Source organism: Cyprinus carpio, chromosome B8, assembly GCF_018340385.1.
Source record: "Cyprinus carpio isolate SPL01 chromosome B8, ASM1834038v1, whole genome shotgun sequence".
Taxonomy (NCBI): domain Eukaryota; kingdom Metazoa; phylum Chordata; class Actinopteri; order Cypriniformes; family Cyprinidae; genus Cyprinus; species Cyprinus carpio.
The window spans coordinates 18,317,001-18,334,199 of NC_056604.1; the positions used below are offsets into that span (position 1 = coordinate 18,317,001).

At 36.3% G+C, this 17,199-nt stretch overlaps 1 protein-coding gene across 1 annotated transcript; it reads right to left on the reverse strand.

The window, feature by feature from the left end:
• Positions 1-7,213: 7,213 nt before the first annotated feature.
• On the reverse strand, positions 7,214-14,109 carry LOC109073532 (globoside alpha-1,3-N-acetylgalactosaminyltransferase 1-like; the record flags this gene model as incomplete). Its single annotated transcript, XM_042729095.1, has 7 exons — positions 7,214-8,403; positions 8,551-8,685; positions 8,774-8,806; positions 9,098-9,142; positions 9,230-9,265; positions 13,406-13,435; positions 13,994-14,109. Coding segments are annotated over 7 exons (1,086 nt in total), but the record flags the coding sequence as incomplete, so codon positions are not given.
• Positions 14,110-17,199: the final 3,090 nt, after the last annotated feature.

A 17,199-nucleotide genomic window follows, 5' to 3' on the forward strand; every position in this document is an offset into this window, starting at 1 on the left:
TGACATGGGAAGTTTTAGTTAAACTTCCCAGGCAAGTGTGCTGAGTCCCGTTCACGACCATACACTTGAAATGCACAGAGATTTCCAGATATAGGATATTTCTGATTGCACACACTAGACTTATTCAGAGATTTCCAGTACACCAGCCCTCATGAAAATGAACCATGGTTTTTATTATAAAAGTGTACATACTATTTTTTTTGGCAGATTGACTGCTATTTGTATAACAACAGTTTTACTACAAATAGGCTACCACATTAAGCTACGGTTAGTGTACCATCCCAGAAAGCAAAATACAGTCGGGCCAGTTCCAGTTAGATTCTCGCCTGCCTGAGATTTACCACTCGGCCCGACTCTGTCTGCCGCACGTGGGCCGGATACCTGTGGACTCACTGCCCGATTCTGTCCTGAGTCAATTGGGCCAGATGCGGCGGCCATCAGCGAGCCAACACAGCCGCATCCGAGCCAGAATCGGCCCGACACAAAAGTACACAGTGTGGATTCATTTTTAATATCTACTTTACTGTTCACTAATCTTTCATTTAAAATTGATACGCAGCCAAAATGTGTACTTTCATTGTAATTCTCAATATATAAACAATAGACATGTTTATTAATTAATGTTAGTTTAGCTAGCGTGGTTAAGTTGCTAACATTTTCCCACTTACAAATCTGCAGACACATTCTGCTAATCTGATTTCAGAAGCTCCAAACTGCAGCTGATTTCTCATTCACCGGAGACAGCCTTGGAGGAGAACTGGTGTTTCTTAATTTCTTAATGTATCATAATTTTCAAAGTGCAGCATAAATTTCACTCCTTTTGTTTTGTCAGTGTTCTAGTTTTAATGTTTAGAAATCTACAGTGTATTTTGTTTTATTATGATGTGATTTTATGTATATGTTTTATTTTTTTATTTTATATGTTATCTTATATTTCATTCAGTTACTAAATCACTTTGACTAGCTTTGCTTTTCCCCCAATTATTAATTAAGTTTATTTTAACAAAGTTTAGGAGAAATATTTTCAGATAATCCAACCAGTTAGCATCAGAGGAAGTCTATATATCGCCGCTTTTCTCACCTCCATTCCCAGACGACAGCAGGCCAAATATGCTTATTCTCTCTATTTTATATATACCAGGGTGTCCGTGGGGTCTTAAAAAGCATTAAAAGTTGATAAAACAATTTATAGAAAATTAAAGGCCCTTAAAAATTATTAAAAAGTCTTAAATGTTATTTACCAAAGTAATACATTTTGTATAATCTTTTCATTATTTATATTTGTCCGAATAGTTGGGTTCTGTGTAGTTTATTTATGGAATCCCGCAAGATTTGACGTCATCTGTTACGGCGCTCACTGACTGAATGCGCTGCTGCGTGATAGCACGGGGCTTGTTGATCCCGCTCTCGCTGAATTTCTGACCATTACCACATGCTCCCATCCGCTCCCGCAAACATTATAATATTGTAATTAATTTTTGCGCATCAGGGCTCCGCTATCAATCTGTTGGGTATTAAAATCGCTTTTGAAATAAGCGCTGGCAGTTCACTTTCGATTTCGAGATCACGTGCGCGCACTGTGCAAAGGGAGCACATCTATATTTGTCAATGAGCTCGCGATCTGTTGAGGAGCAGATCCTCCAACATCTTGTCAGTATTCTCTCCTTACTTTTGACCCGTCAATCTGACTTCTGCAGCTCGTGTTGGATGCAGGGTTGTTTTTGTTTTTGTTTTTTTCCACGAAATTGGGCTGCTTTTAAACTGTTGCCATAGGTTGATTTCCCCCAGTGGGTTAAAGGTTTGAAATGTTGCATAAATTACATTTGGTTAATGCTTGCACTGAAGCATTTTGCATTCATCCCGTAATAACTGTGATAAAAATGTTTTGGGCCACACTAGTAGGAAGCATTTGAGCTGTGTTTATGATAAATGTGCATAATAGTGACTGCATTTTATGGATGTAAATGACCATTTTTATAATTGGGACATGGTTATTGCGCTACTTTGGTTTTTTTTTTTTTTTTTACTGGCATGGGCTTGGGATGCACAATTAAAAGGATGTAATAGTTGTGATCATTATTTTACTTTCCATGATCATTCACTTGATCAGGTGCAGTACTGACACTATCAAATCAAGCACTCCGGAATCACAGGTAAACTGTCTGATCAGATGTTTGTCATGAGAATAGTTCCATAAAACAGCTATGGTTTGCAGAGAGTTATAAAACTTGATGTTACAAATACATCTTTTGAATATACTGTGTGAACTCATTGTCCCAGTACCTCGGAGAGCTTTATTTTCCCTCCTCAATAAGTTTTGTCAGTTGTTTTGTTTATTGGTCTAATTCTTGTTTCTTGGGTTGCATAGGTTAGTCACTCAATTAATTATCTTGTGCTTCGTTCCCACCATTCTGAATTATGTTGTATTGGTAAGGAGTTATCACAAAGTAGGTCTGTTTAGTTGTGCTATCTTACAATCAATATAGGCCTATAGTAAATATAAGTTAAAGTGTCACAGATGTAACCGGTTAAAACTTAGAGTGGCGATGAAGTCTTAAAATGTATGGAAAGAGGCTTAAAAAAAAGGTCTTAAAAAGGTATTCAAGTTAACGCCAAGATTTCTGTATATACCATGTATACATATGTGACCTTGTGAATTGCTGTATAGTTTAGCTAACAAAATAGCCGCCTGTTTTCATTACATTTATATTATCATGTTATGTTTCATTATACTAACTTATGTTTAAACAATGAAAACTGTAAAATGTATTTGGAGAAAGTGTGTTTTATTAAATTTTTACAAGATCCTCTGTTCCCAGACCCAACCATTCATCTGAAGATAGATAAATATAATGTACATGGCAGAGGATGATAGGGGTATTGATATTTCACTGAAATTAAATATAATTGAATTACATTTAGTCTGCTAGTCAGAATAATAGCTGATTAAATAAAAATAAATAGTGGTTCAAACTATCCCAAAACATAAAAACAGCTGTGGGTCATCCAGTGTATGTATACTTCTGAACATTTTTATAAATTCTACATGTTCATTTTTATAAAATCAGTAAATGTAAATATTTATTATGTAAAATTGCTTATTCATGACAGTACTAAATAAAAAAATAGCATACATTATGATCCCTCTTATTTTGTTATAACGATTGCATATTCTTCTAGGGCACAGATGGGCAAACTCAGTCCTGGAGGGCTACTGTCCTGTATAGTTTCACTCCAACCCTAATGAAGCTAATCAAGGTCTTCAGGATTACTAGAAATCTACTGGCAGGTGAGTTTGATCAGGGTTGGAGCAGAACTCTGCAGGGCAGTGGACCGAGTTTGCTCATCTCTATGCTGGGGTATGTAAACTTATGAGCATAGCAGTATCTCCTGTAGCTTCTGAGAGGCAGAATTAAATGAAAAAATATGGCATGGTCCTGATGGTGCTATAAGAGTTGTAGAATATGTGTGTGTGACTGTCTGATTGAGAGAGCGGTAATCACTGTCCTGGATCGAGTGTCCATTGCAAGTGTATTCCTTATTGTGTTTGTCTTTTGGTTAGCATACATTTTTTAATTGTTTCTTTTCAAAATTATTATTTTTTTAATCAGTTTAATGATTTACTGTTAGTTACTGTGTTTGCAAAATATTTGAAATATTTTTTCAATCTAAATGACTGAGTTTGTTTAAAAGGGGTCATATGATGCGATTTCAAATTTTCCTTTCTCTTTGGAGTGTTACAAGCTCTTGGTAAATAAAGAAGATCTGTGAAGTTGCAAAGACTAAAGTCTCAAACCCAAAGAGATATTCTTTATAAAAGTTAAGACTCGTCCACTCCCCACTAAAACGGCTCGTTCTAACACGCCCCCACATATCTATGTCAGTATGTGGGAAGATTTGCATAACGCCGCCCAGATGTTCACGCAAAGAAAGGCGGCCCACCTTTTATTCTCGTTGTAGTATTGTTGTTGCCACCACCGCCATGACGTATAGACATTGTGTGTTTCACTGTTAAAGCGAAACTACTTTCTTTGGTCTTCCAAATGAGGCCGATATCCACTTCATCATACCTGGGGCTGATCCATGCTGGTCGCTGAGGAAATACATCAACTTTGCACTGTGGATCACCGAATCGACTTTCACCGTGGATGAAGCGACATCCAGCCTGGGGTCGTCACATGTGGTTGCGATTTTGTGGAGACGACTACTCATGCACAGGGATGTACGTGGATTTATCGGTGAGTGAGTAAACATTTCCATCCGTGTCTGGGAGTTTATCGCGTCAGTGAGCGGACTGGAAAACTGTCAGTGTCCAGAAGTCAGAAATGCCAGGGCACATACACGGAAACTGCCTGAAACGTTCCATTTATGGGTTTGTGCACTGACGTGAACAGTCCGGAAATGCACCTTTTCATGCAGTGCCACCTTTACCCCAGAACTCAGCCACAACTTATCCAGAAGCTCTGGAAGAAGCCATAACTGGACCAATATTATGCCAAAACTAAACCAGAAATTACCCTATATAATATTTATATATTGTGCAAGGTATAATAAAAGAACAAAACAACGCAAATGCAGTAGAGTGTTTTATTGATGCAGAGGGGAAAAAAATCTCAGCCCGGTAAAAGTACAAATAAAAAAGGGAAAAAGATAAACCAATAACACTAGAATAAGGCAAAACAAAAGCAACAAATAAATAGTCCCAATACAAGAAGAAGAAAAAAAAAACTAGAGAAACCAAATTAAACTGTTGCAAACACATAGGTCATAAAATACAGAAACCAACAAACAAAAGACAAAAGAAATACAACTCATATTTATAGATGTGCAAATTTAAAAAAAAAATATATATATATATATATATATATATATATATATATATATATATATATATAACTTAAAAAAACAATTTAAAGGATTCACTCTTAACAATAACTTGTTTCGTTTACATTAACATCATGTGAAGTCGTTCTTCTCTTTCTGCCACCCTCACGGTCACCAGCTAGATGAAACTTTTTCGACCTCCAGGTCAGCTTTGTGCACATACAGGATTTCTTCTTACAGCCTCTACAATAGGAGCATACAAATACAGTGTTAAAAAAACATTTAAGACACCACCAGTATAAGAACTATGACTTTCAACATTCATTCATGACATGGGGGGGGGGGGGGGGCTGTCATTCATTCATATCCCAAACTTTATTTATCCCAAATACTTTGTGTTTTCCCATCTACACCTCTCCAGTTCACCGCTTTAGCCAGGTCATTTTTGATCATCACACACACATGATCAATCTTAGTGTTTTACTTATAACAGTAATTACAACCAGATCAGAGTGAAAACAGTAGGCAACTATGCATAACTGAGACTGTTACCTACCACTTTTTATCTCGTTTCCGGACAGGATTGAAGATCACTTTCCAGGGAAGTTAATGACCTTCAGTCTTTAATTGGAAACCATATTGGATTTAAATGATTCGATCCTGTGATGTTATGAACATTGATTGATTTAAGATATAGCACCATCCTTATAATGTTCCTCTGCTGCTCCATAATAATTTTTTGTTAGTTATGTCATGGAGAAGTGCTGAAACATTAAACATAGGAATTAAAAGGTTTACCATACCACCCATGCTCTGATGCTCTGAAATGAGCCTTACACCAACAGTGAATATATGATAGAAAACAAAGAGAAATCTTAAATCTTATCAAAGAGTCACTGCTTGAGAGGATTTTTCTCTGGGGTCTGGAGGCCACGGTGCCTGCAGTGGGTGGTTTTGTCTTTGTCCTAGAGGACTTATTAGAAGCTGAACAAATCCTTTTGGATCGTGGTTGTATTATATAATTTATATAATAGAACCACTAATATAATATAAACTTTTTTATGGGTGGGGTGGCCTCCTCATCAGTCTCATTCATCCAGTAGAGCTTCCAGCATGCTTCACTTTAATTATCTATGAAGATAGAATGTAAAAATCAGAACAATCTGAAAAGTTTTCTACCATTTAGCCTTTTAAATTAAACATACTTTATACAGAAAGGATGTTTACATAAGTGCAGTATACATACTTTTAACTTTATATGCAGACTAAGACTCCAGGGGTTGCCTCAAACACTTGGGGTCTGGGACTAGGCTTAAGCCTAGGGAAAAAAGTTTAAATTCTATTATTGTGATCCAGTGAAAGCAGGTGAATAACTACCTTTAACAATAAAATTGATTTAAATGTTTATATGGAGGCCATATAATGCACTGTAAATGGTGACTGAGAATAATTGTAGTACCTTTAACATAAAAGCAATTGAAATCCAATGACAGAAAAGAGTTAAACATAAACAAAAAGCCAGTCAAGAAACGCACTGTAGAAGAATGGTTGAAACCTATATGTTAACGTTAGTTGAGATTTTAAAAGAAGAATTAACTTACCTTGATGTATTAAAGCTCCAAAACATCTCGGTTACATATGTAACCTTCGTTCCCTGAACAGGGAATGAGATGCTACGATGATGTCATCGCTATGGGATGTATTAAAGCTCCAAAACATCTTGGTTACGTATGTAACCATGGTTCCCTGAATAGGGAACGAGATGCTATTGGCCATCACGTTTTGGCCAATAAATTGGTGTGATGGTATAAGGGCTTCAGACATTAAGAAACATTTTTAAGAAAATTGAAGAAAGCTTTACTATTTATTCCACTTGCCCATTTAAAGATTTCAAATGTACAACCTGAATTCCATTCTTCTTGATTTCAACTATCATATTACTTCTTTCTTCCACATATTTCTTACATTCAAAAATTGCATGGGTTACTCTTTCCTCTGCTTTGCATTGTTCACATAGTCCATTTTGATGCTTCCCTAATATCTTGAGTGTACTATTAAGATTGGGATGTCCCAACAATACTCTATTATATATAAAAGAGTCATGTCTACTGTTTATGATATGACATAAAGCGAATGGGAAATTAAAACAAAAGTTTTTGAGTATTGTGAGGGTTGAAAGGCACTGTTTGCTGATATTGATCCCTAGAAAATACTTCTGTCTGGAAAAGCTCTTTTCTGATTAGATATTGTGAGCAGAGGTGTAAAATACTTGAGTAATTTTACTTGATTACTGTACTTAAGTATTATTTTGGGGGATTTGTACTTTACTCAAGTACAATTTAAACTGACTACTTGTACTTTTACTTGATTACATTTCTGAAGAAAAAACAGTACTTTCTACTTCTTTAAAATTTATTTCATCTTGAAAAGTACATTATATTTTTATTTTATCTTATGCACATTAAATATGGTAAACAGAAGCTCAAACATGTGTGCCTGATGTGAGAACTAATGATCAATATTTTCATGCATCAAACACACACATTTCTACTTCAATTATGACTTTCATCAGGTAAATGTCTGGCTTCAAAAGTTCACCATCAAATCTGAGGAAGCATATTGAGGTAGCAAAGTTTCACTTGAATAAAATTGTTGAGTACTTTTTACACCTCTGATTGTGAGTGTTCATTCAAAAAGATTTTGGCAGATATTGTTTCTGATGCCATATTGTGCTCATAAACATCTGTACATTTCTGTGATTATTAATTTCTTGCTGGCAGATCTCGTCTTCCCTGTTTCCAGTATTATCTGTTAACAGACTCACATTGTCTTACTGGAGGACTGTGAGAACACACCATGTAAGTGTAGCTGAATACTGGCAACAGTTGCTATGGGTTTGGACGAACATCAGCATAGTTTTTAGGTACATTAGTCAAGCGAACTATTTTTATTTGGGCTGCTTTTTCATTGACGTCCCACCACATATATTCAGGAGAGAGCAGTTTACTAGGTTTGTTCAAAAGGAAATACTTGTTCAAGTGAGACTCCTCTTGCCATACCGCCTCAATGGAGTTTGCAGCATCAATTTGCAGCTGCTCTCTGCAGGTTTTTGTGAGATGATGTACATCCTCCAATGAGCCACCAAATGCAGCACCAGCGTAATAATAATCACCTTCCTCCACGGGAATGTATGCTTTAGATTCTGGTCTGCGCTCATATGTGAATTGACTCCTTGGAACATTAAAGAGCCAAGGATGTATCACACCTACCAGACGACCCAAAGTCTCCGCACCCCACCGGCCATAGAACTTTGCATCTATGTCAAGGCAGAAAATATAGTCTGCCTCATTGACTAGTTCATTCTCTATGAGTTTTTCCAGTTTTTCCATCCTGCTCATGCTGATGTCCTGCCATCGGTTCAGACTCGGAACCTTTTGAACTATCAAACCACGGTTTTCACCCATCTTCACTTCAGGAACTGATTCTGGTTGATCTGTAAACAAGTAGTAATGTACTCGAAATCCAACAAAATAATGTTGCTCTGCTGACTCCAGAAAATCTTTGACAAAACGTGTGTATCTAACAAACAGAGAAAACAAATACAGGGAGATAAATTATAGTTAATTTATCCTTTATTGATTACTATTTCCAGAAACAAGGAAAAACAGAGGAGGTGAAACAAATGATAATTATTAATACAAAATGAAAGGTATTATGAAGACTCACTTTCCCAAAGCGAAGACAGTAGTTGCTATGGTGAGATTTTTTTGTTTGTAGATAAAGTCGATCAGTGTGGAGTCAAAGTTTCCCTCCCAAATGATTGGAGCTGACCATGGTGACACAGAACCAACATCTGTCCGACTTCATTAAAAACACACATACAGCGCTGTAATCATTCCATCCATTCCATTTGTTATCAACAGGTTGGTACTAAAAACATAATACTCACCCTCCCAACACACTCGGCTGGTTGTATAACAACCTGTAATGAAAATGAACAAGCAGAAAGAACAACATACATTTTATTGGTTCATAAAGTTGATACACATTAAAAACATGGGTTTACAAGTTTTGTTGTTGTTGTTGCTTTTTACTTCCATCAATGCACTGAAGACATCATTTAACTCTCATTTGTCATCTGATCAGAACCACAAAAACAACCATCAACCATGAATGTTTTTGTCTTGAACAGTAGTCCTTATTAACTAAAGATCTTAAAAAAATAAAGGAGCAAAAAATAAAGTCACTTTTACGAAGATGAAGTTTTACACACCCTGGTAATGAGCGCAATCCAACGATCTTTTGCTTCCATCTCGTCCTGATTGAAACAGAGTCAAACTCTTACTCATTTGAATTTGATTATGTTGTGTGTGTTTGATTGTAATGGATTGTAATCATTACTCACTTGATGATGCCTTGTTCAGTTATATGCTGTTTGCAGCTTAAAACAGTAAAAAAAGAATAATAACAATAATAATTATAATTCAGTATTGCAAACTTCTCAAATCAAGAGAATAATTATCGCCTGATAATAATAGAGTCAAACTCATACTCAGTTGAATTTGATTATGTTGTGTGTGTGTGTGTGCATGTGTTTATGAATATGAGCATGTACATTAATATATTAGCATCTGTCAATGTTTCCAACAGGATTTTGTGAGACTTGTGGCGGTGGGTAACGTGATGTCACTTATTAATTTGCATATTTATGACGTCATTGCATCAAGTTTCGCTCAGACATGTTCTGGCACTTCAGATCTATTTAGTGTTGCCAACTTAGTGACTTTGTCTCTAGATTTAGCGACTTTTCAGACCCCCTTAGCGACTTTTTTCCAAAAAAGCAACTAGCGACAAATCTAGCGACTTTCTTGGACAAACCTTATTTAATCTCTGAGACGCTCCAGTACTGCCACATGAGCGCGAGGTCTTGCTTTCCCAGCGCACACACCTCTCTCTCTCTGCATCTGCTCTGGTCGGCGAGCGCAGAGAGGAGCAGCACTTTCAGTAAAAAAAAAAAAAAAGATATATATATATATATTCTGTTGCTTCTAACTCTATTTTACATGCGAGTAGAGCCGAAATCACAGCACAACCATTGTCTTAATCGTATGTGTATTTGATTTCATTAGACAATGTTGTGAATAGGATTTTAGTGCAGATTAATATCTTTGAGAGCTGGTTATGTAGTCTTAATGGACTGCATTTCAGTCATTATAATATTCATTTCGTTGTTTGTCAACAGAAACATTAAAATATAATAATAAAAACAGTTTTATTGAGAATTTGGCTGCATTAAAATGCAGTATGTGAGCACAGGGAGGCAAGACAATAGGCTTGTTTGAGATGAGCAAAATCTGCGCAGAACCAATCACCGGTAAACACCGCAAGATGCATGCCGGTTAGAAAAGTGTCCGAGTTACATCAACCTTGCTCTGATGTCATGCTGACGCGTGTGCCAAAATACTCTCGCGATGGCGAGGCGGCTGTGTCGGACTGAGCAGTCGAGCACAGCTGCTCTCCACCGACTGCGCTATTCAAAAGCATGATGGGAAATGACTGACTGACGACACACCTTCATGCTCATTGGCTGAGAATGTCAACTGATACATTTTCTCTTTATTCTAAGAATTAGATTACCCATTTATTTATTTATATTTACATGGAAACTAAACAAAAACAAAACACACCTAGTGAAGTTAAGAATTAGGACATGCGTTTATTTTATTTTTCTCTTAATTAGAATTTTTCCTTGTAAATTTCACTTTATTCTATTGTATGTTTGTGTGAATTAATAAATCAATCCATTAAAAATATACATGCACACATACATATCTAAATGGACTTTTTAGCCATTATGCCTCATCTTTGTGTGGTTTCATCTGAGAAGTGTCAGGGTCTGGCTTAAAACAAGGGAAGAAATTCTGAAGAATGTTTGCTACAAAACAGCTTTGACTTGCATAGTATGAAAAAATACTATGGACTTGAAATGGTGGCAGAAACCTGCTTGTTTGCGAAAATTCTTCTAAATTTCCTCCTTTGTGTTCAGCAGAACAAAGGAATTGATGCACATGATGACAAAACAGTGGTATTTCAATTACATCCACTTCGTCTGCGATAAAAAACGCGAACGCGATCTCCTCTATTGCTGACATTTGCAGGCGACCTAACAGCGATATTCAGGAAGTGTCTGACTTCAAAGGTCTTTTTTGACCCCTCCCCTTACTGCAGCCGCCTACTCTAGCCTACATTTCAGGCGAGGCAAGGTGCATCTCAAACATGCCTTATACGACGCACGTCATGAATATGCTAATTAATGTATGACATCATCTAGCGACATTTAGCGAATTTTCAGGCGGGGTTTAGCTAATTTCCATTAAAAGAAGTTAGCAACACTGGATCTATTGTACTATCTAAACTGTCACATAATGTAATATAACTGAATGTCCAATAAAGCTGTTCCCATTTACATATTTTCTGTTACATAAAACAAATATAAATAGTGACTAAACACAACCCATTAATACAATAGGCTTGTTTGAGATGAGCAAAATCTGCACAGAACCGATCACCGGTGATCACCGCGAGATGCATGCCGGTTAAAAAAGTGGCCGAGTTACGTCCGCCTTGCTCTGATGTCTTGCTGACGTGTGCCAAAATACTCTCGCGATGGCGAGGCGGCTGTGTCGGACTGAGCAGTCGAGCACAGCTGCTCTCCACCGACTGCGCTATTCAAAAGCATGATGGGAAACGACTGACTGACGACACAGCTTAAAGCTCATTGGCTGAGAATGTCAACTGATACATTTTCTATTTATTCTAAGAATTAGATTACCCATTTATATATTACATGCGAACTAAACAAAAACAAAACACGCCTATTGAAGTTAAGAATTAGGACATGCGTTTATTTTATTTAATTTTTCTCTTAATTAGAATTCTTCCTTGTTGTAATTTTCACTTTATTCTATTGTATGTTTGTGTGAATTAATAAATCAATCCATTAAAAATATACATGCACACATACATATCTAAATGGACTGTTTAGCCATTATGCCTCATCTTTGTGTGGTTTCATCTGAGAAGTATCAGGGTCTGGCTTAAAACAAGGAAAGAAATTCTGAAGAATGTGTCTAGAAAGGGTAAATATGGGCCATATCTAACCCAGAAGTCAGCCACAACTGGGACGGATCTGGGCCACATCTCAGAAATGGCGTGGGTGACATCTAGGCCAGGTGTCGTCCATGCCATTTGTGAGATGCGGCATGGATTTGGTACAGTTGTGGCTGACTTCTGACAGTTATGGTTAACATTAGGCTTGTTTGAGATGCGCCTTGCCTCGCCTGAAATGTAGGCGAGAATAGGCGGCTGCAGTAAGGGAAGGGGTCAAAAAAGACCTTTGAAGTCGGACACTTCCTCGCTGTTTTGTCGCCTGCAAACGTCAGCAATGGAGGAGATCGCGTTCGCGTTTTTTATCGCAGACGAAGTGAATGTAATCGAAATACCACTGTTTTGTCATCATGTGCATCGATTCCTTTGTTCTGCTGAACACAAAGGATGAAATTTAGAAGAATGTTTGCAAACAAGCAGGTTTTTGCCACCATTTCACGTCCATAGTATTTTTCAATATGCAAGTCAAAGCTGTTTTGTAGCAAACATCCCAGATAGCAAATGACATGTGGCCCAGTTCTGGCCCACATCTCCCACATTCTTCTGGCCCACATACCTCGCGGAATGACGGCGATGACTCAACCTGAGTCTGGCTGACATATGTCAGCCACAACTGAACCAGATCTGTGTATAATTATTTTATATACCGGTATATATAAATACATACAAATGCTTGTATGTGAGTGCAAAGATTTTGCAAACGCAATTTACAAATACCCTGGGGGCTAAGCCCCCCCTGTCTTCCAATCCTAGTGACGTCCCTGGTTTTGCCTATATTACTTTTTTGTTTCATGCAGCGCTGCCTGCGTCTGAGTAACAAACTACATGCATTTTAACAGATGAACTACTGTGTGTTCATATTTTAGATTTAGTAAACAGTCAATAAGTGACAGTTGCTTGGAAACTATGTTTTGTACTAATTTACAGACGAGTCAGATGCGGTACGACCAACTGAATGTGCTGCATCTCTGCCGCTCACTGCACAGAAGAGATGCTAAAAGAGACGACACTGTGCCTAAGGTTTATCCAAAAAAGTCACTAGGTTTGTTAGTCAGTATGTACCTTTTTTGGAAAAAAGACACCAAAAGGGTCTTAAATTTGCTAAATATAGTGCTCAAGTCACGCTCGTGTGTGAAACATGGGAGATGATGACAGGGGGCGGTGGATATTTGTGGTGGTCAATGTGGATATTGTGGAGGGCCACCACAAGTAAATCAGAGTATAGGAAACCCTTTTTTGTGTGTGTGTTGAAGAGTGATGTATGCGTATGCACATCATTACTTTGATGTTCTGTTACCTGCTGATTGCAGCTAAAAAGTAATGTAAGTAATGTAGTAATGTAAACTTCTCAAATCAAGAGAACAACACATACACTACATCTGCTCCATGTTTTTTCTAGCTGCACTAAACTCACCTGCACTGGATATGGTTCAGGTAAATGAGCCTGTGAAGAAAGACACATAACTTCATGAGGAGAAATCTCTGTAAATGTGTAACTGTAATCTTCTTCTCAGAGTTAAGAGTTTTATATCTTATGCTTGTCATGTACACAGAAAATGCAGATTAATAATTTGCTTAATATTGTATGGTTGAAAATAAACCATAACTTTTGCTTTCCTGCCCAAACCTATCATTCAGCACTCCCATAATCTGAACCATATAATGTGATACATCTTGAGAATAAAATAAACATGTATGCCTTTTTAAATGGTTCATAAAAATGCAGTTTAGAAATGTAGAATATTTTTCTCAAGATTAGTTCATAAAGATTCTTGCATCAAAAATAATGTGCATAAGCAGAATATAGTGGCAATAATATGCTAAATACTTCATGTACTCCTCCTGGCAACATATCAAGCAGTGGTAATGCTACTGACTTCTGAGAAATAATACTGCATTATTATGACATCAATTCACAACCCAAACACAAAGGCAAACTGTAATATTTTTTTTTCCAATGTAATAATATTGTAATATTGATTAAAAAAAAGTAATTACATACCCACATAATACTATCCCAAAGAACACAACGATGAGAACATTCTGACGGACCAAAATTGTTCCTGGAATATTAATGTACTTACATGAAGTTAGAGACTTAAGAGTAAATGAGAGGAATAAAGCAAGAGAGATGTGGATCAAGAAAGGAGAAGTGTGTGCATTTTATAGTCAAATAAACACAGGGGTGGGGCCCTGCATAAGAGTGAAACAAACCGCAGTTTAAAGCTGCAGTCCATAAATGTTGCCTCTTTGTTGCCATCTCTGTTTAAAACCTGCAATTGTAGTTATTTGTGGAATTTTATTATTATTTTTAATGGGACAGCTCCTTAGCTTGAATGAATCAAATTTTTTGATGTGTGGCTGTCAGTCACCGCACCGGTGTGGATACTGTAGACTACTTTAGAATCATAGATTCTAGCCTACGTCTTGGAAGTATGACCTAAATAAGAATTTTCACCGGATACTGTCATCTGAACAGCAGGGCCACTGCTGGCCAAATGGGTGCCCTAAGCAGAATTGTATTGTTGTGCCTCCTCTGTCAAATATTATGGAAGTAAAAAAACAAACAAACATCTATTATAGGGGTCAAAATAGAACTTTAATAAAATATAAATAAATATAAATAAAGAAATTGTAATTAAATTATATTATTTACAAATTACAATTGTATCTCTAGACAATTACCTATATGGCTACGATTTTATTAATACAGTTGTCTGATTGATTTTATAGACTCAAGCATTTAGAAATCATGCTAAATAAGTTAAGCAGTTTTACTACAATAAAAAAAAAAAAAACCTGGTTAATTTTTGGAAAGGTTGTGATGTCCACATGTTTTCGTTTAAGAAATTATAGAGGCTGTAGCATTTCTATTGCAAAAAAGGTGGCCAAAAATTAAAGATTAAGTGGATATTTGAATTAGCCTAAATGTTTGGTCAATATTAAACAGGGATTTGATTGTCCTGTAAGTGTAACTGCAGCAATTACCAGGCCTTTGGCGCCCTTTACAGGCATTTGTAATAATATGTAATGTACATAAATTGTTTAATTTTTATTATATTATGGATTTTAACAGTGTAAATCAATAATTATTAACTAACCAATCCAGTGTTTTAGCAATTTTGTTGCTAGATTTAGCAACTATTCGGACTACCCTAGCAACTTTTTCTTTAAAAAGCACCTAGCAACAAATTTACTTTTAAAATTTATTTGGCAACTTTTAACTTTTAGCTACTTTTAAGTGTGACCCAAATGATAAAAAGGCACATATTTTCCTTTGAAATTACACAAAATAGGAAATCAAAGGTGTCTAGCAGTACACATATGTGAATTAAGTTGCTAGTTGCAATTGTTCAATAATCATTGTTCATTTATGATAACACCTTGTTATGTTTGTAACTGCACTTGTTGATCAGTTAAAAATATGTAGAAACAATGGAAAAGGTACTGGTAATTTTCTGCCAGTACGTTATCTGTTGTAACCTGAAAACACAAAATACAATGCAAATCAATACAGGAAATTCATTCAAATTAACACAGACTTTTTCTAAAGTGTAGCACTAACTAACATTGTAGTTTTACTATAAGAAAAATAAAAAAAAACATAAAATGTAATTGTTCAAAAATGTGTAAATATTCAATAAATCAATGTTGTATTAAAAATATAAGATATTTATATTTTAATATTATTATATTTATTTTTTGTTTTTAATAACAAATCTAAATTAACATTTCAAATCACATTCATTATATATATATTTTTTTTGCTGAGAATGGAGTGATGTGATTGTGTTTTCTGTGCAGTTTTGCATTAATTAAATAATGATGTCATCAAGCAGTGACATCACAGCGTCATTTAGCAACTTTCAGCAACAAATTGTCCGGCCTTTAGCAACTTTACCTAAAAATTAGTTGACAACACTGAACCAATCATTATTGCCTCACAGTTTTTATATAATGCATTTTAAGTAATTTTAAAGGCTGTTGTTTGCTTAGGTCTGTTTTTATAACCACACACATACACACGCACACACACACACACACACACACACAAATATCTATATATATATATATATATTAATACTTTGTAAACTATTATTTGAAGTAACAAAACCGTGGTTCATTTGTGGTTACCATGGCTACTATAATGGGTCGGCCAGCCTCCACCACCACCCAATCACAGCGATCCCTATCACCTGAGTTCTGAGCACTTGCACCTGTCACCCATCAGCACCTCATCAACCGGCCTGTATTTAAGCACACATCTGAGACATCCTCATTGTCTGATCTTGGACACATGTAGAGGACTCTCTGAATTAGTTACTACATCTATTGGAAATTCTTGCCTGCCTTACTTACCTCTTGTGTTCTTCCTAGTGTCTCCTTGTCTCCCAGTGTCTCCGTTCCCTCCTAGTCCATGACTGCTGAGGTGTGTGCTCCTCCTGTGCACTTCCCAACTCCTGTAAGGACAAAGACTCTGATCTCCACCCTCATCATATCCTTTAAACAGATCCTCGAACTATATACTCACCATAACATCACCGAATTCCCAACCTATACTCTCTGTGACCTAATAAACATCTTTGTACCTTCTAACCTGTTGTGTCAGACTTCTTCCATTATAGAAGATCGGACCAACACCAACGCCGGCGGTGTGAACGCACAGTTAGGGTTGGAAATCGTTAGACATGTTCCGGTTCCGCCTAACAGTTCCGGTTCCGATTCCATTTCCATTCAAATCATTAAACAACTATTAAAAAAAATAGTGGAAAGGAAAAATGCACAATACTCGATGCTTAATACTGTTTATTACTTACTGTCAACTTAATTTAAAGGTTGTCAATATCAAAATTCAATATATATATATATAACAGTATACAAATTTTCTGGTTCCGATTCCATTTAAATAAACTTATGTTTTTTTATTATTTTACCGTCATTGAATGTAGTGTTGCTGGAAGTTAGTAAGTGATGTTGAGTAATGCAAGTCCTCAAAGGGAGAGATGCATAGTACCGGGTTTTAGCTCAAGAGCTAATTTTCACCCGTAGTCCCTGGGCAGGCTGATGTTAAGCTACAATATATAAAACATACATGAGTAATAAGATTTACACTTGCCCAAATTAAAAAAAAAAAATGTACAAAAGTTCATGTTCACACCTTTCATATACTCAGACCTTAGAACACACACTTACACACACATACATATA